Source organism: Triticum dicoccoides, chromosome 3B, assembly GCF_002162155.2.
Source record: "Triticum dicoccoides isolate Atlit2015 ecotype Zavitan chromosome 3B, WEW_v2.0, whole genome shotgun sequence".
NCBI lineage: Eukaryota > Viridiplantae > Streptophyta > Magnoliopsida > Poales > Poaceae > Triticum > Triticum dicoccoides.
The window spans coordinates 449504032-449531916 of record NC_041385.1 but is presented as its reverse complement, the minus strand read 5'-3'; the positions used below and the strand labels follow the sequence as shown (position 1 = coordinate 449531916).

Sequence of the window (27885 nt, the reverse complement as noted above, 5' to 3'; positions counted from 1 at the left end):
AGAGGATCCCATTGGCTTTGCTCATCCAGCGTTGCGATTGCTAAGTAGAGTCCAGCCATTAGCCACTCACCAAGCTGATTATATAGATAGCACCGGTCGTCTATCCCCTCGCCTCATCTTATCCCCCTCCGTCCCCGCTTCCTCCTCCTCTTCCTCCCGCTCACTCCCGAACCGAAGCCTCAAGAGCTCCCAATGGCTTCCACCACGTTCTCCTCCGCCTTCTCCATCCTCTCTCTCCCCTCCTCCTCACCATCCCCCTCCGCATCGGCCCCCAGGACCCTCCCCGTCGCCAACCGCCGCCGCCGCGCCGTCGCCGTCGCCTCCACCGCCACTGAGTCCCCGAAGGTCCTTGAGCTCGGCGACGCCATTGCCGGGCTCACCCTTGAGGAGGCTCGCAACCTTGTCGACCATCTCCAAGAACGTCTTGGCGTCTCTGCCGCCTCCTTCGCTCCCGCTGCCGCGGTCGCGGCTCCCGCCGCGGCGGCGGCCGAGGAGGCACCGGTCGAGAAGACGGAGTTCGATGTGGTCATCGAGGAGGTGCCCAGCAGCGCGCGTATCGCAACCATCAAGGTTGTGCGCGCACTGACCAACCTGGCGCTAAAGGAGGCCAAGGATCTTATCGAGGGTCTCCCAAAGAAGCTCAAGGAGGCAGTGAGCAAGGACGAGGCCGAGGAGGCCAAGAAGCAGCTCGAGGGAGTCGGCGCCAAGGTTTCCATAGCGTGAGACTAGGTATACTAGGCTCCTTTTTCTCCCATTACATTTTATGTTTCATATCAATCTTTTGTATTCCTCTTGTAATTGCCGTGGATTTTGTTTCATATGAGATTAGTGCGCGTGTGGAATTATTAGTTCATGTTCGTGTGTTGTATCCAATCTTGTATACTTACCGGATGTTGCATTATTTAGATTCCTAATGGGTACTATTGGTTTTGGATATGATACTGTCATGTTTGTAGAGATTGTGCATTGCCAGTTTTAGAGTTTTATTGGAGCAATAGAGCGGCATATCTCTCGTTTTGATTTTTGAGTCTGTAATAGCTCTCAGTTTATAATTGCCCATCAGATAATCTCTTGGAACATCAGATCTGTTATCAAGGATTGGAAGTATCTCCCGAGTAAAAGAAGAATCAGAAATAGTTCATACATCACACTGTATTTAGTCAAGGTCAATTCGGACTATAACTTCCGGGTGGGGTGTTGCTAATCATTACATTACATTACATTGTTCAACAATGCTACATCATATTGTTCTACATTGTTCAAGAATGCTACATGACATTTATCTCTCCAGGGTCTTACAGAATGGACAGTAATGTGAAAGTGTACCCTTTTTCCCCCACATGGAGCAATGTGTGTTTATGTTTATACTGTATCCACACTTAATAGCATGTACGGTCAGTATGTATAATGAATAATTGATAGGTGTGCTGTTGAGCATACCACTGATCACAGAAAATACTATACCAATTTATCTAACCTTGATTTGCCTACTGTTGTGGAAAACTTCAGGCTTCACACTGGATTGATGCCTCTCCGCATACTAAAACATCTTCCTGATATGTTTTTCTTTATTTTGAACAAGGAACATAGTTATTTGTATTTCCACTGAGAAATTCATGATGTCGCTAGACCTTCTGAATATTGAAGTATAATGCCAAACAAATGAACAATTTAAACTCTATGCTTTTTAGGCTGTACCTTTGCAGTCAGCTCAGCAGTGTGTAGAAGTTGTTTGTCTAAATTATCTTTCAGGTGGTATGTATTTACATATCACCCAAACCAAGATGTAGATGATCGATTCTTCCCACGGTATGACGTCGCTAAATCCTGGCGTAGTTTGTCCAACAATATTGTAATTTGTAAATAGATGTAACATTCATAGCTGGTGCACACGCTGGGATCTCAGTACCTTCTTGATGCAGGTTGATCGCTCGTCTCAGTTAGCTTGTTCTGAGAGTTAGCTCAATTTTAGTTCCCCATTTTTCAAAAATACTTGCGCTACATATAATTTGCCTTAAGACGAGAATTCATCCAGTGCTTCCTTCATTATTATATGATATTTACAGAATAAACCTCCATGTTCTTAGTTTGATATCATTTATCTCCCTTCTCTGCAGAACAATGTGAGCATTACATTGGGCATGGCATGTGAGTTTGGGTAGTAGAAGAACATGAACTCTCCATATGCAGATATATGTGTGGCGCTGAAACTGGGAAGTTCTCTGAAAATATTGTGTTTGTGTCTAGAGTATTTTGTTTTCCCGCCTGATTTGAATCTATCGAAGCCGCTGAAAGTTGTTTTATGCCCACTTTGTATTTCTGAATCTCTAGTTCTGCTTTCCAAAGTGTAATTGGGTGATGCTGTTGGCACCCTTGATGTTACCCATCCACAAGGATCAGTCAGGTAGGCCAACGGAAAGAGTTGCACTTTCGCCTCTCGCTTTGGTACGTGTATATTGGTAGGCATCACCCCATCAGCAATATTTGGCCGGAGAGACCTTGCAAACAAAGTACTCCCTCCGTTCCCAAATATAAGTCTTTCTAGAGATTCCAACAAGTGACTACATACGGAGCAAAATGAATAAATCTACACTCTAAAATATGTCTACATACATCTGTATATTGTAGTCCATTTGAAATGTCTAAAAAGACTTATATTTAAAAACGGAGGGAGTGCATCTCATGTTACATCATTTAACTTGGACTTGACAAAGTTCACAAAAGATCGGACATAGCAAGTTTAATTGGACATATTGCAAATTTGCAAAAAATCATCCTACAATGGATTAGATAGAGCAAGGGGGCGTCGGACTCCACTTCATCACCGGTCCCTTCCCCTTGGGGTCTCTGGAGCAACAGTAGTATTCCGCGGTCGGAGGGGCATTATCGTCATACCACCTCATATCCACCCACACATAGGATGGTTTTGGGAGTGCTAGACAAACTCAGACATTTGGGTTGCATACGAAAGGTCTGATTAAGTGTCTTTTTTCAATCCAAGCGGACAACCCTATATCTGCCTCACATATGAAGTGTCTAGACGTTTGGAGTAGGGTCCGGTTGAGCGACTTTTTTCTGGACTGAGCCTCACATATGAAGTGAGTTTGGGGGTGCTAGACGGTCTAGACGTTCGGACTAGGGTCCGGTTGAATGGCTTTTTTGGGACTGAGCAGCCTAAACATTTAGGGATGGTTTGAGGGATCCGGCTGTTGATCCCCTTTGCCTGACTATCCTAAAACAAGATGCAGGTTATAACTATTCGCTATGCAAAAAAAATATAAGATATTTCCTCCGTTCCTAAATATAAGTCTTTGTAGAGATTTCATTATGAATCACATACGGATGTATATAGATGCATTTTAAGTGTAGATTTATTCATTTTGCTTCATATGTAGTCCACCTAGTGAAATTTCTACAAAAACTTATATTTAGGAACGGAGGGAGTAGTTTAGAACACTAAAGTACACCTTCTGTTTGTGAAAGTGGGGATCATGGGTGCTCCTAAATTGGGCATTCCAGCCCCCTAGTGGGTTAACTGCCGCATGGAACACACATCTTCAGGAAGCAGCAGCCCTGAGCCTCTGATCGGCAACATGGCATCACACAGAAAAAACAAAGCGTATATTAGCAACATGCAGACAAGTTCAACAAAATAACCAGCAATATAGTACCGAATGTTTTTTGGAACGGGCAAATGACAAATTGTACATTACGACTTCCAAGCAGTTGCTATACATGCACAAATTTTCGTAGCAGCTGCTATACATGAACAACTTCTCCTAACATGAGAGCACATTTATTTCAAACTGTTCGTGTTCATCCTTATGATACATGCTACAACACTGGACTTTGTGAACATTGCACACCATTTCCCACCCTCATAGAACAGAAGCATATATCATGCTCATGCTTCGGCAGCCTTCTCTGCAGGGCTGTCTCCCAGCTTCGCCTTCTTTGATTCATAATCTTTCACGGCAGCTTTAATTGCATCTTCAGCAAGCATACTGCAATGGAGCTTTACTGGTGGAAGTGACAAGTGCTTTGCAATCTCACTGAAAACAGAGCACTGGAGCTTGTTATTGTTTTATAGGGCTTAATAGTTTTATTGAACATTAAACAGCATTCTGAAGACATCGAGTCATCAGCAGTCACATTGCAATCATAGCTAAAAGAAGGAAATGAGTTGATTAATCTGATGTGATTATAAGACCATGAGCTGCAGCTTTCCTCGGATGCAATTAGCATCAATATTAATTTGCAAATATACACAGCCAAACAATTATAGAGTTAACAGTCATATCAAGCCTCCGAACACAAAGACCAGCTTGTACCACTATGACAAGCTCATTAAACAATATACTCCCTCCAATCCATATGAATTGTCACTGCTCTTACTAAAGTTGTACTAAAGCAGCAGTATAAAGTTGTATTAAAGCAGCAACAATTAATATGGATAGGAGGGAGTAACATAAAGCAACACCAGCTCAATCAACAATCAAAACTAAGCCGAGTTATTAGCAACTCCAGAAGACCATGTTATTAGTAACTTGTAAAGACCATGACAGTGCAATGAAATGTTAGTAAGCAGATCTACAGCATGCAGGCTCGATGCATTCTCAAACATTTTTTCCTTCTCAAAATTCTTCAAAAGCAATCAAATGCCACAACATCAGCTTGAATACTAGACGGTTATTGTAAGATAATCAAGAGTCAATGAAGTATAGGCCCATCCAACCTCCCACATCTTAATTGCAAAGGAAACTATGTATCAGGACCTTTGCTACAGAGTTACCACAAGACGACTAGTAGATACGCCTGTTCAGTGAATGCAAAGTAAACAACAATACAAAAATGTTGAACAAAAGGACAACCCTAAATGTTTGGGAAAGACAGGAACACCCTTTTAAATAATTTAATGGATCAAGAATATCTGGCAGAACTTACGTGTTCTTGATACTCACTACTTCCTCCATTTGCTTTCCCTTCACCCATTCAGTAGCTGCAAGGACAATGGTAGGATCAAGAATTGACTTCGGCACTTAAGATTTGATAATATGGTTATCATACATCTTGCAGGGAAATAGAAGTATACATCAGAAAAATGAAAACGAACTGCCTCCACCCAATTGATAGACTATCAACTACTAGCAGCAATTATGTTGAGATATTTTTGTTTAGGGCCATGATCTACAAAAATAAGCAGTTTCAAATAATAATCGAACCTTTCAAAGGTGTCTGCTCAGCATTACAGAACACTCATTTCTAACTTGGATAAACAACTACCAGTTGTAGAAACTGAAAATGAACTCGGAGGCATCATTGTTCTATGAGATAATCATCCCTGTACAAACCAAGAAAAATCAGAAACTAAGAAGGCAAATAGATCGAAGACCACTTACACAAGCAATAGCATACTATCCACAAGCCAGACAAATGGACCCTACCCTAAGCAAATTCTTAAAATGAGCTGTGATCCATGCATGAACTTCCTATCATACAGCTTGTAGAATAGGTCTGCGAACCAAACTGAGCCAATTCAAATGCCACAAGCCAATTCAACAACCAGCAACTAAAATAGACCCAGAGAAAGAGCAATATCACAATCGATAACATTCGCACTACAGCTGCTACCTTTCTTCTAATCTAATCAGATTCGGCACCCACTAATCATCTCTTCTGTCGATGTTTCAGTCAGAATCATCCTTACAAACATCCTATCATCTAATAAGTAGGGATTTGATGATAGGCCATCGTAATTGGCCATGCCCAATCAAACTGCATCGATTACAAACAGGTAGAAAAAAAATCGCATCCTTATCCGCAGAAGCTAATCTAACAAATTATCTTCCTCGATACAATTCGCAGAAGCTAACCACCTCTAAATATTGCAACGAATATAATAGATTAAGTCGACGGCGGGAGAAAAGGTGGGGAAAGGGGGCGGGGGAGCGGTTTGAGGGCTCACCGACGGAGGACGAGGCGATTGCAGAGCCGCAGCCGAAGGTCTTGAAGCAGGCGTCGACGATCTTCCCGGTGCCTTCGTCGACACGGATCTGAAGCTTCATGACGTCGCCGCAGGCCGGCGCGCCGACCAGCCCGGTGCCGACGTTGGGGTCGTCCTTGTCGAAAGACCCGACGTTCCGCGGGTTGTTGTAGTGGTCCACCACCCGCTCGTGGTACGCCCTCGCCCCCGCCCCCGCCGCCGCCAGCCCCGGCGCAGCCCTCTCCCCGGCCCCCGGGCCGAGGAGCCGCCGGAGTCCGGGGGCGACGAGCCGGCTTCCTCCCGCGCGCAACATCGCCAACAAACTCGGGGGTGCCTCTGGATTCTTCTGGCGTTCTCCGGCTCCGGATGGGTTGTTTAACCTGGGGAAAGAGGGGAGGCAAATTTGTGGAGTTGTGGTTTCGACAGTTTATGCGGCCGCGGAAGTCGGAAGAGGTGGCGATCCGGTGCGCGGCAAGGGGCTAGGGCAAACCTGGCTCTCGGACTTGACTTGAGACGTGGCGTGCTATTTGTGGAGAAGACCTGGCCGTTGCTGTTTTGAGTGGTGGGTGTAGGAGATCCGCGCCGGTGAGAAGCGCAGGCCGCATGGATGGATAAACATCAGGCAGGCTGTGGGCCTTGGCTTTTCACTGGGCCTTAGGTCAACCAGCATCAAGCCCTAAAAAAAGTACAACCAGAATTAGTTTTTTCAAAAACTAATGTTTTCTCCACTCTCAGTAGGGTTTCTTCCTCCTCTCTGAGGCTTCAGCCGACATTATGATCTCTTTCCCTCCCATTCGGCGATCTCCTCGTGACTACGAGCTTAGACTAATTTTCCCGGGGGCCGGTCTTGTATCCCTGCCCAGTATTGGCTCGCTTTTTGCTTGGGAGTCAAAGGGTGTTTGGTTTCGTGCCCAGTTGATCAATCTTTGTCGGGCAAGGGAAAGTGATCCAAGATATCCTAGTGTAATCACGCGCCACCTCCCTATGGAACAAACGAAAGCGTCAATTTTGTGACCATAACTCAAACAGGTCAAATATGGCAACCCGTAAGTGAAAAAAATCGCTCATCTGGGCCACTGGAACACACGATCTCTGACTAGTCAATTTTCTGACCAATCTGTGATAAAACATCCAATAGAGCACAAAATACCTCATTACTCATGCTGGTACGAAAGTCGGCTAGTGATAATGTTCATCACTAACGCGTGGTCAATGGTCGGCCAGTAATGCAAGGGTCGGTGCTATTTTGATCTGTAGTAGTGTTCGCACAAGGCCGGCATACTTACCCTCGCCTACTAATCTCTAACCACTTTGCTAAGTATACCCCTAGTAAGTTGATTCTTGAATTTAAACACAACATTATCTAATTTAGGCGGCATAAAATTCTCATGAACATTAGAAGTGGTCCCAACAAAAGAAATTTAAAGTACTTGGTTGCTTAATTTGCGTGCCCGAGCTTTAGTGACTGGTCCTTATTTTTTGGAACTTGAACATGTGTAGCGCCAGAGGCTCTAAGTGTAAGAGTGATAGGTACTAGAGATGTCCTCATCACACTCGGAACTTCCTCAAATGTGTCATGCTTATGACACACAATATGGGAAAGCTCCTGCTACTAAGCAGTCAAGGGGGCGTTACCTAGCCAAGTTCTTCTAAGAATATAATATGTGAGTCTTTTATATCGAATGCCCAAACCAGAAGAAAATACGGTTCACCTTGGTCTTAGAGCCCACATGTTCGTTACGTAAGATACCTTGCCACACACCCTCCTTGGTAAGAAGCTTAAATGACTAGTTACATAAGAGCGCAATATTTTCACATGTAGATCTTGAATCTCTTTGCTCACACCCTCTTCGGTAAGAACCTTAAATAACCAGTCACTTAAGAGCACCATACTTTTGCCACCTAGATTTTGAATTTATAAGCCATCTCGATCTTTTGTGCAGCATATGGCACTCCATTAATGAGCCAATGTTTCTTTTTTCCGTTGCCAATATCAAAAAAATTATCCTGAAGTAATCCATCTTTTGTAGTACCTCTTTTGGCATTTGGAAGAAGGACACCATGTATACATGTTGGCAGACACATAACTGGTAAGGGCGAGGGATTTCATTTCCAACTGTTTAGTTGCTTTTGTGTTCTTTCTCCAACATATACTTCCAGTCTGGGACCGGTGGGCCTGCTGGCCCGCAGGGGCCTGATCATGGGGCCAAGGGTGGCCAACCCATCGGTGGCTCGGGCCGCGCTATGGATGTTGATATGGCCGGACAGGATGCAGAGCCTGAGGATAGTCTGCCAGACACGTCTATTGACACAGAGACTTGGAACCAGCTGGGCATTCAAGAACTGGCGCTTGACGAAGGGAAGGAGCCCGCGATGCCTGGGACTCTGGTGATTGCGGACACGGCTGGGAGCAGCCCGCCCACGTCCCGTGCCTTAGTGGGGGCTTTCAGCCTGGTGGGCTCGGCGCCGCTGCCTGTTGCTGGCCGCCTTGATGTGGCTGGCGGCCCAGCCTCCCCCCGCCTGCTTGGTTCTGACTCGGGTGTGGTGCTCAACGAGCCTGCTGTTGCCACCCCTCTGTCTAGCCGTCGCAGCTCGGGGGGATCCGGTCATGCCCCCAAGAAGTCGGCCGGGCGGAAGCCCTCTGCCAAGCTTGCCACGCTGGCGCTCCCGTCTCCTGTGGCGCCGGCCGTGGTGGATCTTCAGGCGGCGTTGGGCTCTGCGGGCACGACGGCCAAGGCGCGCCGCTCTCGGGCTTCCCCGGTCCCCCAGCGTGCCCCCAGCGCTCGGGCCAAGGCGGCGTTGGGCGATCTGTCTTCCCTGGAGAGTGCGCAACTTCGTCTGGCGGATAAGAACATGGAGATCTCAGGTAACCCTCCCCCCTCTTTTAAGATTCTGAACGCTTTCACCGATCCTCAACTAGCTACGATCTTAGACGACAGCAGTTTCGAATTAGGCGAAGACCGCGGTGAGCTTGTGTCTCTTATCCGTGCTCGCGAGGAGGCTCAAGCGGCTCTGGCTGAAGCCGCTGCCGCGGCCAGGGCCAGTGAAGCCGAGGACACGACGCCGGGGATCCCTGCCACTCCTGTGTCTTCGGATTCCCCCTCCCTGCTTGTCCTGTCGGAGGGTGCTGCTGCAACCAGGGAGGTTGCGGCAGCGCCAACGACTAGCCGTGCCCAGGCTTAGAAACGTGTGGCTAAGCCGGTGACCTCCAGAGGGGTTCGCCTCCGCAACCGCATTATCTGATGCGTTACATCTTCTGGAACATCCGGGGTTGCGGGCACTCGGGACGTCGCACGCAACTTAGGGAGTATATTGCTCATGAAAGTATCGACGTCGTAGCTCTTCAAGAAACTATCAAGGCGGCCTTTACTTTTCGCGATCTTTTGGCTTATGATCCTCTGCATCGTTTCATGTGGGGTTGGGTCCCTTCCGTTGGTCATTCGGGTGGTCTTCTCTTGGGATGTAATTCTGATGTGTGTGATATTGTAACCTGGGATGTTGGTTCTTTTTTCATTGCTGTTACGATTAAGCATAGAATCTCGCTCGCCTCCTGGGCGATTGTCTGTGTCTACGGCCCGGCCGATCACACGCGCTCGGCTGATTTCCTGAGCGAAATCCAAGTCTTGGTTGGGGCCAAGCAAGCTGCTAACATCCCCATTGTTCTAGGGGGTGATTTTAACCTTATTCGTTCGAGCGCAGACAAAAACAATGGCAACATTGACTGGACTAGGATCTCCGTTTTCAACAATGGCATTGCGGCCTGCGCCTTACGTGAGCTCGCTAGGACTGGGGCCAGATATACTTGGACCAATAAACAACTCAATCCAATCCGTAGTGTCCTCGATCGTGTGTTCGTCTTGGCTGACTGGGAGATGATCTTTCCCATGTACACCTTGGTCGTTGAAACTCGCATTGGCTCTGACCATGTTCCGCTGATCCTGGCCTCTGGGGAGGATAGGATCAAGCGTAGCAAGCGTTTCTACTTCGAACCAGGGTGGTTTGAGGTAGAGGGCTTCATTCCGTTGCTCCTCGCTCGCTGGGAGCTTGTCAGGACTGCGTGTGGCTACTCCAGGGCCCCCCTAGACACTTGGATTGCGGCTGCCGGCGCCTTGCGTGGCTTCCTTCGTGGGTGGGGAGCAAACCATGGTAGCGAGGCAAAGCGAGCTAGGGAAGATCTTATCGAGGAAATTAAAGCTCTCGATATACAGGCAGACTCCAGTTCCTTTTCGGAGGCTGGGTGGGCTTGCCGTTACGCCCTCGAAAACCAAGTCTTGGCCATCCTCAGGGAAGAGGAGGAATACTGGCGCCGTAGGGGCGGCGTCAAGTGGGTCACCAAGGGGGATGCTAACACAGGATACTTCCACGCCTTCGCCAATGGCCGTAAAAGGAAATGTTCGATCCTGAGACTGCAATCGGACCAGGGGTTTTTGGTTAGCCAGGCCGATATCTTGAGACATATATACGATTTTTTCCTTTCCCTCCTGGGAACGGCGGAAGGGAAGGTTTTGCGTCTGTGTGAGTACTTCTGGGGGGAAGAATCACAGGTCACACAAGCCGATAACGATGGTCTTGCTTTATCCTTCTCCACTCAGGAGATCGACGATGCGCTAGGCTCAATGAAGACCGATACCGCGCCTGGGCCTGATGGCTGGCCGGTGATCTTCTTTCGGCAGTTCTGGCCGGCGCTCAAGGACTTGTTTTACGACATCATCAACGGGTTTGCGTTGGGCACGGTCGACATCTCGCGCCTTAACTACGGTGTCATCAGTCTCATCCCTAAAGTGAAGGGGGCCGATTCGATTAAGCAATATCGGCCTATCACTCTTATTAACGTCCCTTTCAAGATCTACTCCAAGGCTTACACCACGCGTCTTGCCCCGGTTGCTCAACGTGTGATTGACCGTAGCCAGTCCGGTTTCCTCAAAGGCCGTAACATCCTGGAAGGCCCGGTGGTTTTGCAAGAGATCGTCCACGAGCTTAAGCGCACACGCCATCCGGCCGTGCTTTTTAAGCTCGATTTCGAGAAAGCTTACGACCGAGTGAGCTGGGAGTTCATTCATGAAGTACTCACTCGGAAGGGATTCGAGTCGGGTTTCATCCACCGCATTATGCATCTGGTTTCGGGGGGCCAGACAGCGATGTCGATTAACGGAGAAGTAGGGAACTTCTTCCGCAACAAGCGTGGGCTCAGACAAGGAGACCCCTCCTCGCCTTTAATCTTCAACTTTGTTGCCGATGCCCTCTCGGCCATGGTGAACAAGGCCAAGTCCGCTGGCCACATCCGAGGTGTTGTTCCTCACTTGTGCCCCGGAGGGATCACCCACCTCCAATACGCGGACGACACCTTGCTCCTCTTCGAGCCCGACGATAATAGTGTAGCCTCGATCAAGCTCATCCTTCTCGCTTTCGAGATCATTTCTGGCCTGAAGATTAACTTTGCAAAGAGCGAGGTGATTGCCATAGGGATGGACGATCACCAAGCCACCCGCATTGCCAACTTACTTAATTGCAAACTAGGGAGTTTCCCATTTAAGTACCTAGGCCTCCCCATTTCGGACAAACACATCTCGATCCTCGAATGGGAATCCTTATACGGCAAGGTGGCGAATCGGGTTAGTCCCTGGCGCGGCAGGTTCTTGTCCTCTGCGGCCAGGCTGATTCTGACTAATTCCAGCCTGTCTTCCCTACCCTTGTTTACTATGGGCATGTTCCTGCTGGCCGACAGTGTCCATGCCAAATTCGACACCCCCAGGTCTAAGTTCTTTTGGGAAGGAACTGGGAGCAAGAAGAAGTACCACCTAATCAAGTGGGCGGCGCTTTGCCGCCCTAAGAAATTCGGTGGCCTCGGGATCCTCAACTCCAAACTTATGAATGTGGCGCTTCTCGTCAAGTGGATCTGGAAACTCTCCCAGAACGATCAAGGGCTTTGGGCTGTTATCCTTCGTGCCAAATATTTTCCCGATGGAAATTTCCTTACCTCAAAGGCGAAGGGATCGCCTTTCTGGAATGGAATCCAGGCTGTTAAGCCTGCCTTCACGTTAGGGGCCAAGTTCAGTGTTAAGAATGGGGAATCTACGCGGTTCTGGCTCGATCACTGGCTAGGGACGGAGCCTCTCTGGCAGAGCCACTTTGTCATATATCAACTGGCCACTAACGTCGACATTTTGGTGGCCGATGCGCTTAGATGCAACCCCCCTGCCATTTCCTTCAATAGGCCACTCCTCACCCACGAACGCGCTAGCTGGGATGGGCTCCTAGCTAAGGTGCAGGGTTTCTCTCTTCTCCCTGAGAATGGTACGGTCTCATGGTCCCTCACGAGCTCAGGGAAGTTCTCGGTCCAATCCCTTTATAACAAGTTGACCGAGGGACCGACGCTCGACATAGCTAGGGGGTTATGGAAAGCGTCCATTCCTTTGAAGATCAAAGTTTTCCTTTGGCAACTTTTTCGCGATCGCCTCCCTTCTTCTAACAACATTGCCATTAGACATGGCCCTTCGGATGGCTCTTGCGCGCTCTGTGGTCAGCATGAAGATGCCAACCACATCTTTTTAAAGTGCCATCTGGCCCGCTTTGCCTGGAGTGCCGTCCATAAAGCTTTCGATCAGACTTGGAATCCCACTTCAGCTTCGGACCTTCGTAGGATCCTTCTTGCGCAGCGGGGTAGTTTCGGACGTGTGCTGTGGCGCTGCGTAGGGGTGCTGTGCTGGTCTCTTTGGTCCATCCGCAATAAGATGACCATCGAACACAAGTTCCCTAACCATCCTGCTGACATTATTTTCAAATGCCATGTGTTCCTACAGACATGGACTTCGTTGGGGAAACGGCGTGATGCAGATCGGATGCTGGAGGCCATGGAGCGGATCCGCATGATCCAGGTGGAAGCCCGTGCCTAAGTTGATGCTTTTGGAGCTATTTTGGCGCTTCATTTGTCTGGCTGCTTGTCGACCTACTAGTTTATGTTCACTTCCCAGGCTGCAGCCAGTTGCATGTTTCGTACTTTTGGCTTCGGCCTTTTTTCCTTTTAGTTTGTTATTCCTGTTTTGTACTCCTTGAGGATGCTGCCTGCTGGTGGGCTTTATTAATTTAAAGCCGGACGCATCGTGCGTCTTCGTTCTAAAAAAGTCCGCATGACAAAGCTTCCAATAATGGATCGGAATCCCCATGTAGCTAATAGGAAACCGACCTCACTCGTAGCCAAACAATTTGGTGGACTAAGATTCAACTTCGTGAGCAGCACAAAGTAGAATAACTCACTTTTATGGGAAAAAAATTTTAAGCCTAAACTGCAAGCGCTTCCGGTATCATCTAAATTTTATGTCAGTGGTGATGTGAACCTCATCCTGAGGCTGATTAGGCACAAACATGTAAGTGTAAAATTTAATGCACCAACCAGTTCACCTGAAAGTCCGAACTAATGGAGAAGCTTGGCCATTCCACATATACCCCTCCCCCCACCCACCCACCCACACACACACACGCAGGCACTCTTGCCTCAAATGCTGGCACTCTCGCATCCACGTTTGTGAATAGGGGTGAGCAAACGCAGTAGTCAATACCATGTAAAGTTTCATGCACCAACGATTCATCCAAAAATCCAAACTGATGGAGAACATTGGGCATTCCACATATACTTCAATAGTAAGTATATATTACATTGCAATGATATTCACAAATATGACATTTTCTTTCGTGTACACAACCTGCATTTCCAGCAACAGATTGTCAACAAAATTTTGGCACTTTGTAGATAACAACGTCCACACTATCCATGGGAGATGGCAAATGTGTGGGTTGTTCCTGCAAATCGAGGAGGGGAAGAGATCCAATAACATTTACTACAAGATGATGAAACCATCAAATGGAAGTCATGGTTTCCGGGGGAACTTTGAGAAATCAGGGCGTCGTCGTTCCATGTACGCATTTTTTCCTTCTTTGGCCTCTTCAGTACCGTAGAATATCAATGTCGCATTCCCGCCGAGCTCCTGTGGCACAAGTCCCGTTACATTATTAGGTACAAGGACATAGTATGTGTGTATGTGACATACAGGAACATCCCACCACCAGTTGAACAAGACCATGATTCGTTTGACTTTTTGACAATCCACAAATTAATACCTGAAGACCAGAATGACCATCATCAGCTGCATTGAGTGCAGATTTCAACACCCGAATGGCTGTGGGACTGTTCCTTAAGATTTGTCGGCACCATTTCACAGTTTCGCGTTCCAAATCAGCAAGCTGCATATGCAAAGGATATAACAGTACATGGTTGAAGCACCTTAGCTGGAGCATATTGCAACCTGCATCCTAGATGAAAATAGCAGACAACTGCCTAATAAGTAGTTTTATTTTCGGTAATCAATAATTCAGGCACTCACTGGTACGACTACATTGACGAGTCCCATTCTCTCTGCTTCTTCAGCGGCATAGAACCGTGATAGAAACCACATCTCGCGGGCTTTCTTTGGTCCAACCTGTCCACAAGAGATAAAATGAGATAGAAAGCACTGCTGCTATTTTCTAAAAATGACCAAAATTGTTCCACGGTAGTAATGGTCGTGCTTGACGTAGAGTTCACTCCCCACTTGGCAGCTCTAGCGTGGGGCATAATTGCTGTATGTTCTTAACAAGAACAAAGAGAATGTGCATCTCAATTGATCACCAGTCAAACATGAAGCAAACAGATTAGTATGGTAGCTTACCAATCGAGACATGATGGAAGAGCCATAGCCAGCATCAAAGCTTCCAACCTGTCATGCAAATCACAGAGGAAAAATGTAAAGTAGGCTGCCTGTAAACTTTAAACTGGTAGTGTTTATAGAAAAAAAAGGAACAGGAAAAAAGAAGAAGAATCTGAAATCAATATGTTATACTTATGTTAACCTGTGAGCACGTATTTCTTAAATTTTAATGTTCCCTATTAAAGTAATACACCTTCAGGACAAAAGGAAATATAATCAAATTTGAATAGAGGAAGCCGTAGAAAAATGCGTGCATAACACCTGTTAGAGTGGCACACCAAGTCATTCTACATATATGACAAATTAAAATCTGATTATAAATCATTAAACGGGGCTTCAGTGAAGCAAAATAATTTATCTATTCATTTATTATACAACCAGGTTCATAAGTAAACGGTAACCACATTCAATAGCTTTGACTTCCCCGAGCAATTCAAGAATAAACTTCTGCATGTACGGTGCAGTTTTAGTTGAACTCAGAGTAAGATTACAAAAGGCTGGATTACTGATTTTTATCCAAATATGCTATTGTGAAGACAAAGTTGTCAGTCTTGACGTTGGTGTTTTTTTTACCGGAAATTGACGTTGGTTATGTTTTGTCAGAACTCACTAGAAGTCCACCGATGGTATCAGGGGTGCATAAAAAATCGTTGTACATGCTAAGATTGTGCGGAGAACTTCAAAAGGAGACTGCTCCTTCATGCAGGATTTAAAACTGGCAACAATATAATATAATATGTAAAATCTACAATTTTAATTTGCATACTAGGAAGCAAGAAGCAAGCTAGGACAGAGAAACACCTTTGGACCAGTCTGCCCAAATATCGCGTTGTCAGCTGCAACTGTTAGATCACACACCATGTGCAGAACATGTCCACCACCAACTGCATAACCAGCAACCTGATAGCATACCCGACATGACAAATATGTTGGATGATAAAAGAAAACCGATTATGAAATAATAGCGAAGCCAATGCTCATACCATTGCTATAACTGGCTTTGGAAGGCGCCTAATTTGTACCTGGAAAAAATTTAGCTGATGTGCTCAGAATTTAAAATCATTTGATACAGAAATGACGCTGAACAGTACTACAACACTAACACCAATAGGCCATAGCATAACAATTCGTCTGTACTGTAAGCAAGTAGGTCACTGTGTGCAAAATGTCAGAGGAATGCATATCTGACCTGGAGGTCTAGAACGTTGAGCCGGCCAAAGCTATCAAAGTCAACATACCCATCAGAATCCCTCAAGGCTTGGTCGCCACCGCTACAGAATGCCTTGGATCCCTGTGCAGCAAAAAGATCAATATAAGATTCAGTCCACATCGATTCGTACATATACAACACACCATGACCAGAACTATAAAACGATAAAATTTGGTTGTTCCTCTAGAAGAAGGGGCAAGCCTTACCTTCCCTGTCAATATGACAACTCCGATCGAACCATCATCTCTAGCATCGTTGAAGGCACGCATCAGCTCTTTGACAGTCAGTGGTCTGAATGCGTTTCTCCTATCAGGACGGTTGATTGTGATCTTGAACAAGAAATGCAATAAGTCAAATCATTAAATACAATAATGTAGTGCTAGAATGGTGTGAATGTGACAATAAGCTTCGATTCGCCGGTCGGTGTTTACTTGGAACCCAAAATTTTACAGGGGTGTTGGTAGGAGAGAAATGTTTGACCTTGGCGATGCCCTCTCCGACGGACTTCTCGTAGATGATGTCGACGAATCCCTTTCCATCCTCGTCCGTTGCCGCGCGCCACTCAGGAGGCTCCGACGAGACATCGCCGTGTACGCGCCGGTAGCTATCTCCGGCGGGCGACGACGACGCAGCAGCGGGGGACGGCGCGAGGAGAGGGGCAGAGGCGAGCGGGAGGGAGGAGGGCAGGAGGTGAGCCGTGACGCGAGCTAGCCTCCTCTCCGCCGCGTCCATGCTGAGAGCCGAGAGGCAGGCGGGCGTGGCGCGCGGTGCGTTGTGCTCTGGTTGGTCGATTCCGTTTCCGGATGAGAGTGAGATTTTCGGGATGCGGACCGGGCCCACAGTGCCACGAGGGCTTTTTTTTTTCGAGAGCACGGGAAAAGCGTGCCTTACTTTTATAAAAGAGAGCAGAAAACAATGTACAAGAGACCTTGGGTGAATACAGGCAAACCCCCAAAGCAAACACCCCAACACACCCCCAAACTACTGCAAGCCTACTCTCTCACAAAACCCAGCGAAACGTCCTCCTCCTAGGCGGACCACCTTCCACTCCCGCAGCTCTCCAGTAATAGACCTCGCCAAATCCGGCGCATTAAGCTGCTGGTTAGTCTTATTAAAGACTCTCGCGTTACGCTGCTTTGATAGTGCCCAAATCACCGCAATCACCACCGTGTCAGAGCCCCTCTTGGCGTCACGGCTCCATCTTGCACGTTGTGCCAACCACCAATCCAAGAGTTGGTCCTGCACATCCGGAATGGTAGCCTGCAAGCCCAAAGCATCAAACATGAAATGCCACACCTCCCTAGCGTACACACACTGGACTAGTATGTGCTCTGCGTTATCTTCCTCTTCCAGACACGTAAAGCATGCAGAAGGACGATCTTGTAACCCATGCCTCGCTCTCCTATCCGAGGTCCAAATACGGTGTTGCACCGCCAACCAAGCAAATATTTTGCACTTAAGCAAAGCCCAACTCTTCCAAATACAAGCTGCATAAGGCACCACAATTGCACCGAGACAAAGCCGTTGATATGTCGACCGAGCAGTATAACGACCCGACGGATCAGCAGGCCGCGAGAAGGCATCCGATCGCGAGACGTCCCGCTGGACCAAACTAATCGCGAGATTGAGATGGATGAGCTGCATGTGGTCACCAAAGCCGAGATCTCCAGATAAATCCCGCAGCCACCTCCCATTTTCCAATCCCTCCGCTACCGTTCTCTTGTCTACCGTCCTCGTATCCACCTTCAAAAGAATAGATGGTGCAATATCCTTCGCAGAGAAACCATGAATCCAACGGTCTCGCCAAAACAAAACCTTAGTGCCTTCCCCCACCGAGATGCATACCAGAGTATCAAACACTGCGCGGGCATCTCTGTCCTCCGTCATTGGCAGGCCTTGCCAAGGCCTTTCAGGGTCCGTTCTGCGTAGCCATTCCCAACTCACCCTCAGAGCTAGCCCTTGCAGCTACAGGTTCCGAACGCCTAGGCCACCCAGATAAGTAGGTTTGCAAACCGCATCCCAAGCAATCAGACATTCCCCACCATGGGCCTTCTCCTTGCCAGCCCAAAAGAAACCTCTCATCCATTGTTCGATCTCTTCCAACACCCAAACAGGAGCCTCCGTAATCATGAAGTGATGAATTGGTTTAGCCGAAATTACCGATTTCACTAGCACCAGATGACCCGGCCGGTGAATCAATCCCCTTTGCCACGCCGGCGCAAAGCTCTTCGCTTGGTCCAACATAGGCTGCCACTCAGCCCTAGAAAGAGTCCTGATGGCCAATTGGAGCCCAAGATATCTGCATGGGAAAGCACCCATGCGGCATTGCAACACCGCGTCGACTCGATCTCTGTTCGCACTGTCCCCGTGTATCATAATCGCCAAGGATTTGTTGTAGTTCACCTTCAAACCCGATGCCTCCCCAAACACCGTAAGCACCGACCGGACAAGTGAGAGATCCAGGAGCCGAGGCTTGACAAATAAGGCCACGTCGTCGGCGTAGATTGACACCGCTTGGTGAGGGGCAATGCCCGTGAAGGCACACAAGACACCCATGTTTGCAGCGCGAATCATCATCTTCGAGAGGACGTCCATGGCAATCACAAAAAGAAGAGGCGAAACTGGATCCCCTTGCCTTAAACCCTTGACGTGCACAAAGCTTCTTCCTGGCACTCCATTCACGATCACTTTCGTGCTTGCGGTCCTTAAGAGGATGGCAATCCACTGGCACCACTTGGTACCAAAACCCTTCCTACGCATTACCTCAAATAAGAACGGCCAGGCAAGGGAGTCGAAAGCTCGTGAGATATCCAACTTCAAGAACACTCTCGCATCCTTCCGAGCATGAATTTTCCTAGCGACTTGCCGGACCAAGAGGAAGTTATCGTGGAGGTGCCTCCCACAAATGAACGCCGACTGGTTCGATTCAACGATCTCCTTCATCCTTTTCCTCGCACGATTGTCAAGCATCTTGGCGAACAACTTGGCTGCATTGTGGGTGAGGTTAATAGGCCTAAAATCTCCCACCTCCTCCGCCTCGGGTTTCTTTGGAATAAGCACGATGTGTGCTCGGTTTAATTTACCAAAACCCCGGCCATCTCCCACATATAACTTCATGAGGACTGCCATCACATCCCTCTTAATGATATGCCAGGCTTTCTGATAGAATGCCGTGATGAAACCATCCGGGCCCGGGGCCCGATCCGGCGACATCTCTTTGATCGTATTCCAAACCTCCTCTTCAGTAAACATCCCATCAAGCTCCGACAGGTCGGTTCCTTCCAATCCAAGAAAGTCTAAGTCCACTTCCGCCTCCCTTGCATTTGCCTGCCCAAGCAGCCGCTCATACACCTCTGAGAAGATCTCCTCCTTCCTAACTTGATCCGTGATCAGCTCACCGTTATGTCTAATATGAGGTATAAAGTTCTTGCTCCTCCTTACGTTAGCCACCGCTTGAAAAAGCTTTGTATTCGCATCTCCTTCTTTAATCCATTTGAGCCTCGATCTTTGCCTCTCAATCGTACGTTGTAGGGAGGCCAGCCCTAGCAAAGAGTGTTTTAAAGTTCTCCTCAACCACCTCTCCAACCAAGACAGGGCCCTCGACTCCATCGCTTTATCCAGCCTCAGGATGACATAATTAGCAATGGCAATTTGGATCTTAATGTTCCCCGTCGTCCTTTGACCACAAGCTTTCTCACTGGGCCAACTTCACCGTGCTAGCCTACTGCTGAGGTCATTGGGCGGCGAAGGGTTGAGAGGGCCGAAGGGAGGTAGTGGCGGTCCTTTTGGTCAAGTTTAGTCGGATCTGACCCTGATTGCAAAAAATAATGTGAACTAACCTTTTTTCTACCGCTAGGGCCCGTGGCGGTAGGATTAAGCAGGCTACCGTCGTGGCCACCGGCGGTAGGTTGACGGCAGCCCCTGTCAACCAGTCGTCACTGGGCTGACGTGTCCTAACTGCCATACCGTCGTGAAAGACGGCAGTAGGGTGGCTAAAGCTACCGCCGCGAGGGGGGGAGGGGAGGTAGGGTGTGGCGCGCCTGCATGCTCAACAGAGTTCTGTGAAAGAAAGCGGGACTATTTCTACGATAGGGTTTCACACCCTACCGCCACATCCAACGGCGGTAGGGTGTGTCAGGCGCGACCAAGTTCTGTGACTGAAAATGGGGGTTTCATGCGGTAGGTTTTCAGGCTACTGCAAGGGTACCCGGCGGTAAGCTGTGAATACCTACTACCATGTTGCATGGCGGTAGGCTCCTCTCTCACTTATTTTTTACAATAACTTGACCATTTGAATTAGAAATATGACACTGACCGATAAACACACAACAACAAATAGTGTTTGCACATGAAAATATGATGACCTCACACATTATAGATAGCAAATCGATATATCCAATAAGTTCAACATATCAAATAGGTTCAACTAGTAAAATAGGTAGCAATAACACAACACCGAGTAGTTCAACATGACACAACTACTTTAACTCAGCAAGTTCAACAACACTAGTTCCTCCCCCTCCCCCTCTTGGCAGCACGCTCCTTGTTTCTCTTCGAGCGGGCCCTCGTCCGGCTTCTTCGGGTGATGATGCGGAACCGGTTTCTAAAATGGCGATGGGCTCAAAACATCCTGGTGCGGATGAGATATCCTCTTCACCTGGGTTGGTTGAGTCGGTGGAGGTCCGTCATCGTCGTCGTACTCCTCCTCATCACCTCCTCCATTGTTACGTCCTTCCTCTTCTCCCTCTTCCTCCTCGTCCTCTTCCTCGGTCTCGTCAACAAGGTGGGACGACGAGGCGGCATGGCTCGAGGAACCTCCACCAGCGTGGCTTGATGAAGCTAGGGCATGTGTCGACCCACCAGGGGAAGGAACATGCACGTCAACCAAGGCAGCGCACCCAAGCATGCCCGCTAGCCTGCGACAACGGTTCATGATCTTCTGCAAAAACAAATATAGAAGAGAATGGCTTGGATCAGGTTCAGGGTTGCAAATAAGTAAGAACATGGCATGGATCAAATTTGTGATTGCTCGAATAGAATGCTATGAGGCTTAAAGTTACCTTCATTGCTTCCCTCAGCTTGTTGTCAGCCTCCACGGTTCCGGGGTCAGAACTTAGAGCATTAGAGCCATCAAAAATGTTTCTGTTCAGGTCTACGGCCTGCAAATCCAAGGATCATTAATAAGTAAGCGAGAATGACCATGTCAGCATCATCCAACTGCCGGCTCAAATGCATTTCAACAAAACTTACCACTATGTTCATCAGGGGTGCATACTCCCTGAAATCACCTTGCATATCTCCGAGGTTTCTCTTGTATGCTTCATCCTCGGAGTCCTCCGGCTCCTGCAGTGATGACATGTCCGCGCCTGTCCACCGTCTCAGACTTAGACAAAACTTGATGCCATCGTCATACCAATCCATGTGCCTCTCATAAACATTCCAGCAAATGCCTGACCTCACCTGGTCTTTACGGAACGTCCTCTCATCCCACATCCTCACAAAAGATTTGTGCTCTTCTGCCCAATCCACTATCGACTGAGAATACTGCCTGCTCTTCCTGCACAGGGCATAACAAACGAGAAAACACAAAAGACCATAAGAACGTCAAACTTAACGAAAACACGGTAAAAAGAGATGGCAGCCCATACCTGTGAAGGTCGCAACCGCCAGTGTCGTGGGGGCGTGCCGGCGGTGTGTGTTGCAATATGCCAAATTGCGTGGCCACGCGCTGTGGTAGGTGCCATTCGATGGCGTACACACATATCAACGGGACAATGCACCGGAAGAGAAGGCACTCCCGATCGCACATCTCGTTCAACTCGAACCCTCAAGCTCTATCGTGGTACGACCACCAGTTAACCTATAGAAAGACATTTTAGAAACCGTGAAAATGGCTACATTAAAAACTAGCTCGCTCGTTGGTATACCTGAAAAGATGTCAGATTGTCCAACGCGTTGGTAAAGGCCTTGTACAATGCACTGCCCTTGCCCGAGAAGACTTTAACCGCGTCCCAAGAGTACGCGACGGTAGGGCATCGAGCAATGTCGCCATCTTCGCCATACTCCATCCACTTTGTCCATTGTAGTTCCTCAGGACGACCAATTGGCAGCCGCTCCCAACTCCAAATCGAGAGGCCCCAGACACACCCACACATCCCAGACATTTTCTCGCTCCTTTGTGTTGCATCTTCCAGCTACAAACAACAATTGATGATCAGATGACACAATTTAAAGCATCACACACATACATGAGATATATGATGTCTTACCGAATGGTAGAGGTACGCGAGGTCGGCGTACCCCTAGCTATACCTTGCATTCCAATTGGCCAGGAAGTCCAGGTACATCCATAGGGCTTTGTCCCCCGAGCAGTCTGGGAAGACCACCTCTATGAGAAGAAACCACAGGTAGGCCCTCGCATACTGCTCCACAGTCCTCGGATCCCCATCTTGCGGGCATTCGACCCGGTGGGTTAGGAGCCAGGGCAGTGGTAGACCGGACGTTCGGTTACTCTTGATGGCAGGGCAGTCGCCGATGAGGGTGGTAACCCTATCCTACCAGTTCTTCCTATCCACACGCCCAATGAGAGCATGGCCCTTGATCGGTAAGGCCGTGATCATGGCGAAGTCCTTGAGCGTCACCATCTCTCACCACATGGGAGCTGGAAAGAGTGCATCTCAGGCCGCCAACGGTCCACCAACGCTGTGAGAGTCGTGTGGACAAGCGTCGGCAGCGTACGCTTGAACTGGAGCACGAAACCCAATAGCCCGACTCTCCTGTAATACGGCTCGTAGAGGTTGTCGTACTTCATCTCAAAGACCTTGGTGTGGCCCCTCATACGTAATGGCGGAAGCATCTGTCAATGTGCACACCAAAATAGTTAGTAACAAACTTTTGGGAAGGCAAAATTTTGATGCAAGACGTTGATCATTGTTATTTACCACTCCATTCTCGATGTAACTAGCGCGACGAATGTTATCAAATGCCGGGTCAAGCTTAGTGTAATTAGTGCCAGTCGCTGGACCAATGGGGGGCCTCCCGAAACAACAACATTTTGTTATCAACATATAATCATCATATTAAACCATTCAACTAACATCAATCATATCATAATCACACTACAAAAAAATACACTTCCGTGATGATACGTGTTTGTCACAGTAGGTCACGCTTTTTGTCATGCATGTACATCCATGATGATTTTATGACAGAATCAAGATAGTCATACCTGTGCTGTCGTAGAAGTGTTCCATGACATTACCAAAATTATCATCATGGAAGTGTCCACTTCCATGACGATAAATCACGCGTCATAGAAGTCCTTTCGTCAAGGGTGACTGACACATGGCATCCACCATAACGGAACACGTTAAGCTATCGGGTCCGGTTTTGGATCCGATAACCCGTTAATAGCCCGGACCAATGGGGATTTTGTGGACCGCGTTGGCAGCTCCGCGTTGGCGCAAGTGTCACTCATCCAATGGGAGAGATGCGCCTATGATATGTTGACACGTGGACCGACCCATAAAGTTTAAATGGGCCGGCCCAACTAAAGGCCCACAAGATTTTGCGGACCATAATGGGTCGGCCCAGCTAAAGGCCCACAAGATTTTGTGGACCATAATGGGCTGGCCCAGCTAAAGGCCCACAAGATTTTGCGGGCCATAATGGGCCAGCCCAGGTAAAGGCCCACAAGATTTTTGTGGGCCATAATGGGCCTTCCCAGGTAAAGGCCCACAAGATTTTTGCGGACCATAATGGGTCGGCCCAGCTAAAGGCCCACGAGATTTCGCTGACATTAATGGGTCGGCCCAGCTGTAGGCCCATGAGATTTTGAGGACCCTAGTAGGCCGACCCATTAACTGGCTGCCATGTTTTGGGCCAAATGCCGGCCATATTTGATCCAGTCCATTAATGGCCTGCCACGTTCCGGGCCTAATAATGGCCCATATGAGATCTGGCCCGTTAAAAGCCTCCCAAGTTCTGGGCCAAATTACGGCCCAGATCAGGTCCAGCCCTTTAAGAGGCTTTGGGCTAAATTATGACCCATATCAGATTCGGTCCGTCAACTGGACGCTATGCTTTTGGGCCCACTTGCTAAAGGCCCATTTATTAATTCGGCCTGATATTAGTTTCGGCCCGTTAAGGGCTCGTTTAACATTTCGGCCCTATATTAATTTCGGCCTGTTAAAAGCCCGTCACATAGTTGGGCCTAACTATGGCCCGGTTTGCATCCGGCCTGCTCGCAGCCGATAATCTGATTGGGCCAAATAAGGAACGTGACAATTTTGGCCTGTTAAAAGCCCGTGATTTGATTGGCACAATCATGGGTCGGGGTCCATTTCGGACTGCTGCCGGCCCATGAGCTGTTCGACACGTTTCAGGCCCAACCTACTTCTCAGCCTCCTAAAAGCCTATTGAGTTTTCTTGCGAAAAGAGGGCCGACGGTTTACTCGGCCTATTAAAGGCCCGAATCTACTAGTGGGCCAGTTTACATTTAGGCCTTTTAACAGACCAAGATGATGGGGCCCATGATGCGGATCATACATCATGATTGCATGACGACCCAATTATGTACCATAATTTTACGGTTTGGCTGGTTTACTGCGAAGACATGATATATATACAATAAAATAACTGCAGCATCGTGAATAAGAAAAAACCTAGACTATGCAATAAAGAAATTATGGCATATTACATCCACTGGGCATCAAAGTTCGCCACTATGATAATAAAGCACAAGCAGACAGCAGATTACATACACTAGGCATCAAAGATCGCCACCAGTGCAAATAAACACGTCGACAAAATAATATACAAAACCGACAGCACTTCAATAGAGTTCAAGAAAGGTTAGCCCTGCTGGGGAGCTGCAGCGCAAGCAGCTGAGCAAGCTAATGACACTGCGCTTGTTTAACACTTATATCCTCCTCACTCTGAAAGATAACCAAGCAGACAGATGACAGGTTTTGCACATAAAAGTATCAGCGCTGACAATTCATCACATTTCTTACTGACGAATAAAGTGACATAGTTTAAAATTGCATTAACACAATATGGTATTGTTCAAGTCAAGACATGGCAGAAAATGACATTGTGAAGGAGTTGGCAGCTTCACGACACCACTGGATTACAGATCAAGAACTCATAAGTGTCAATGGTTAGTGTGCTGTCAATTTATCTCATTTCAGATTGGCAAATAAAGGGACAGTTTAAATAATAGTAGAATGATATGACATTGTTCATAGTTAAGACATTGCAGAATATGACATTGTGCTGTAGTGGGTAGGTTCACCACACCACTGGATTACGGATCAAGAACAGAAGCATACATGCAGTGCAAAAGAAGATCACTTGCTCTGTATAGTTTAATTTACATGGTATGAAGAAGGAACTTGGTTGTACAACTGAAAACTTAAATTGAGAAGGACAAACTTTTGTTTATGAACTACATAATAAACTTTAAACATGCAATTTGATGCAAACACCAAAAATAAATAGCTATTGCAGTCATGCCTAACCAAATATACACAACAAAGTTTGAAGTCTTGAGAAGGACAAACTTGTATTATTGGTGAAGACAGGCTCTATAAAGCCCTTGTCCATGCTGATGGGGGGGGGGCAATTCAAAAAGTTTACCACAGAATCTTCTTCATAAGCATTGCCTTTATTCTACATTTTGTTAAGAGTAAATATAGATGTGATAATATAGGAAAAAATGGAGAATATTTAAGATAAGATGAAGAGTGATGCTACATAACCAAGTAGCTATAAATGTAAGTACAGCAATACAGGCAAAAGGTACAACCAAGAGCAATGCACAGCTAAACTTCTTCAGTACCATCAGTGTTATCCAACCTTATTGTTGGGGATATAACTAGTGAGTATGAACCGCCCAGGAGGGGCTAGGTTATGCTCATCCGTATTGAAGCCCATGAAGACAAGGAGTATGGCGCTTTACTATAGATACTTAGAGGCCTAGAGCCCAAGGGCGGATTAGGGCCCATAGACATAAACTGCCATGAGATATGTAACTTGTGTTGTAAGATAGGGAAAGGTAGAAACCGAGCCGGGCACGTGTATGAACTGGCCTCGATATTCTGTAAACCGCCGGGCATCAACCTTGTATATAAAGGGACGACCCGATGGCGGTTCAGGGACAAGAAACAACAACTTGAGAGATAGGTAAAGCGGATTCGCTCCCTGCTCATCGAGACCCCATCAATTCCACCACAACTGGATCGTAGGCTTTTACCTTCACCGCAAGGGGCCGAACCAGTATAAACTCCCCGTGTCCTTTGCCCGGTTTAACCCCTTTAAGCTAATCTCGTTGCGATGGCTCCACGACTAAGTCCTCTCACTAGGACATCTGACGTGTTAATTCCATGACAGTTGGCGCCCACCGTGGGGCTATTGCACGATGGTTTCGAGTTCTTGAAGGGAAACTTTGAAGGACTCAAGGGATAAGCAGTTGGCCGGATGACCAAGAGTCATCGCGGCAAACTCTACATCGACGACGCAGGCTGGGGCCCCGAGGCCGGCTCAATCGAGTACGGGTACCGGGTCCCCTTTGGCGAAATTCACGTCTTCATTGGCAAGATCGGCGAACCGGGCCCTGAGCCGGACATCTGCACCGACCTCGTCGAGACAGCACAGCGTGCAAGCCCTGCCCGGGTTCAGCCTGCCATGAAGCGTGCGTTCGTGGGGTTCATCCATGGTGCAGAATCTGAACCGGTGTCCGATGGTGAGACGGTCGTTTACTCTGATGGCAAATCATCCACCGGCGAGACCGAGTCGCTGTACTAGCTACAAGATGGCCGGTTCGGGGCCTGTTCTGATGGCGATAGTATTCCGGACCCCCTTGAACCGCCAAACCGGGTTGCGATCTTCATGGCCGGTACACAGCCTACATTGCAATCTTCAACTACAGCAGCGATGACTTCTGGATCGGCAGCCGGGGCAAGAGGCCCCGCGCGCCAGCCAACTCAAGTTCTGTCCGGTTTATTGGATGCCTGGACGATATTGTTGACCATGGCAGTTACCCCGGAGACTCAAGATCGGCATAATGCGGAGGTCACAAAGTTGCGGGATTAGATAACTCGGGCCAAGGAGGACTTGGCGGCTGAGGAAACCAGGATGGCTAATGAGCAGGCCGCTTTAGATGCCCAGTCACAGCGGATTCAGGCAGAGAATTACTGGCTCATGCTGTATCAGAATGCTTCGAACGATGTGCTGAGGAGGAGGCATCGGTCTTGTCTGTCGCCGGTTTATGAAGCAATGAATCTCTTCAACACGCCAGGAGCAGGACCCAGTAATCCGGCAGCAGTAAACCGAACTGAAGCACCTGTGACAGGAGGGCTAGATCAACCACGGGTGACGGACCCGCCTCGACGAACAGATAACCCGCCGTAGTACATGCCGACCCCTCTGGGTCACTTCTCCACCCCTTTGGATAACATGATTGCTGCGACGTCTCGATTGGCAGCTATTCCAATGCAGGGCGAGTCTCCAGCGGCGGTTGAGACGCGGCGGGCCAGGGATCTCCTTCAAACCGCTATGGTACAACAGTAGGCCTATTCATATAGCCGAGACAGAGTCCATTCAACTCCTCGCCCGAGCAAGAGTTACAACAGGCACATCGATGAACCAGCTGTGTCAAGTAGTGCGCGGAACCGTGATGCCCCTCGAGGGCCTAATCCAGCACGCGGTGGTGCAAATGCTCGGTATGTGGTGGATAATGGTAGAGCGCGTCGGGAGGCAGAGTTAGCGGCGCAGTTAGCAGCGCAGTACACGAACCATCAGCCTACTCCGGTTCGACCAACAACGTCAGTGGAACGAGGACTTGCTTTTAGCTCTTGGGGGGTGCCGTGTCTCACCCCGGCTCTACGTAATGTGCGGTTACCCAAAGATTTCAAGGGCCCGCGTACGGTGCCTAATTACACCACCGATTT

At 48.1% G+C, this 27885-nt stretch overlaps 3 protein-coding genes across 4 annotated transcripts; 1 reads left to right on the top strand and 2 right to left on the bottom strand.

Moving 5' to 3' along the window:
• The first annotated feature begins 95 nt into the window (after positions 1–95).
• On the top strand, positions 96–2435 carry LOC119276463 (50S ribosomal protein L12-1, chloroplastic). 2 transcript variants are annotated; one of them, XM_037557514.1, is made up of 2 exons: positions 96–729; positions 1064–1334. In XM_037557514.1, the coding sequence occupies exon 1, from the start codon at positions 193–195 to the stop codon at positions 721–723; it is 531 nt and encodes a 176-aa protein (XP_037413411.1). In that variant the 5' UTR covers positions 96–192; the 3' UTR covers positions 724–729; positions 1064–1334. The 2 variants fall into 2 exon arrangements, with proteins under 2 accessions (XP_037413411.1, XP_037413410.1); XM_037557513.1 differs by lacking the exon at positions 1064–1334 and adding an exon at positions 2118–2435 and having other exon boundaries at positions 97–729.
• A 1208-nt stretch (positions 2436–3643) lies between these two features.
• LOC119276462 (iron-sulfur cluster assembly protein 1-like) lies at positions 3644–6451 on the bottom strand. Its single transcript, XM_037557512.1, has 3 exons — positions 5966–6451; positions 4945–4999; positions 3644–4052 (listed from the first exon to the last, which is right to left on the bottom strand). Exons 1-3 carry the CDS (start codon positions 6294–6296, stop codon positions 3905–3907), a joined length of 534 nt encoding a protein of 177 aa, XP_037413409.1. The 5' UTR covers positions 6297–6451; the 3' UTR covers positions 3644–3904.
• Positions 6452–13586: 7135 nt separating this feature from the next.
• On the bottom strand, positions 13587–16709 carry LOC119276461 (1,4-dihydroxy-2-naphthoyl-CoA synthase, peroxisomal-like). The gene is made up of 9 exons (XM_037557511.1): positions 16415–16709; positions 16141–16263; positions 15914–16015; positions 15708–15746; positions 15526–15624; positions 14686–14733; positions 14362–14457; positions 14099–14221; positions 13587–13965 (listed from the first exon to the last, which is right to left on the bottom strand). The coding sequence occupies exons 1-9, from the start codon at positions 16664–16666 to the stop codon at positions 13849–13851; spliced, it is 999 nt and encodes a 332-aa protein (XP_037413408.1). The 5' UTR covers positions 16667–16709; the 3' UTR covers positions 13587–13848.
• Positions 16710–27885: the final 11176 nt, after the last annotated feature.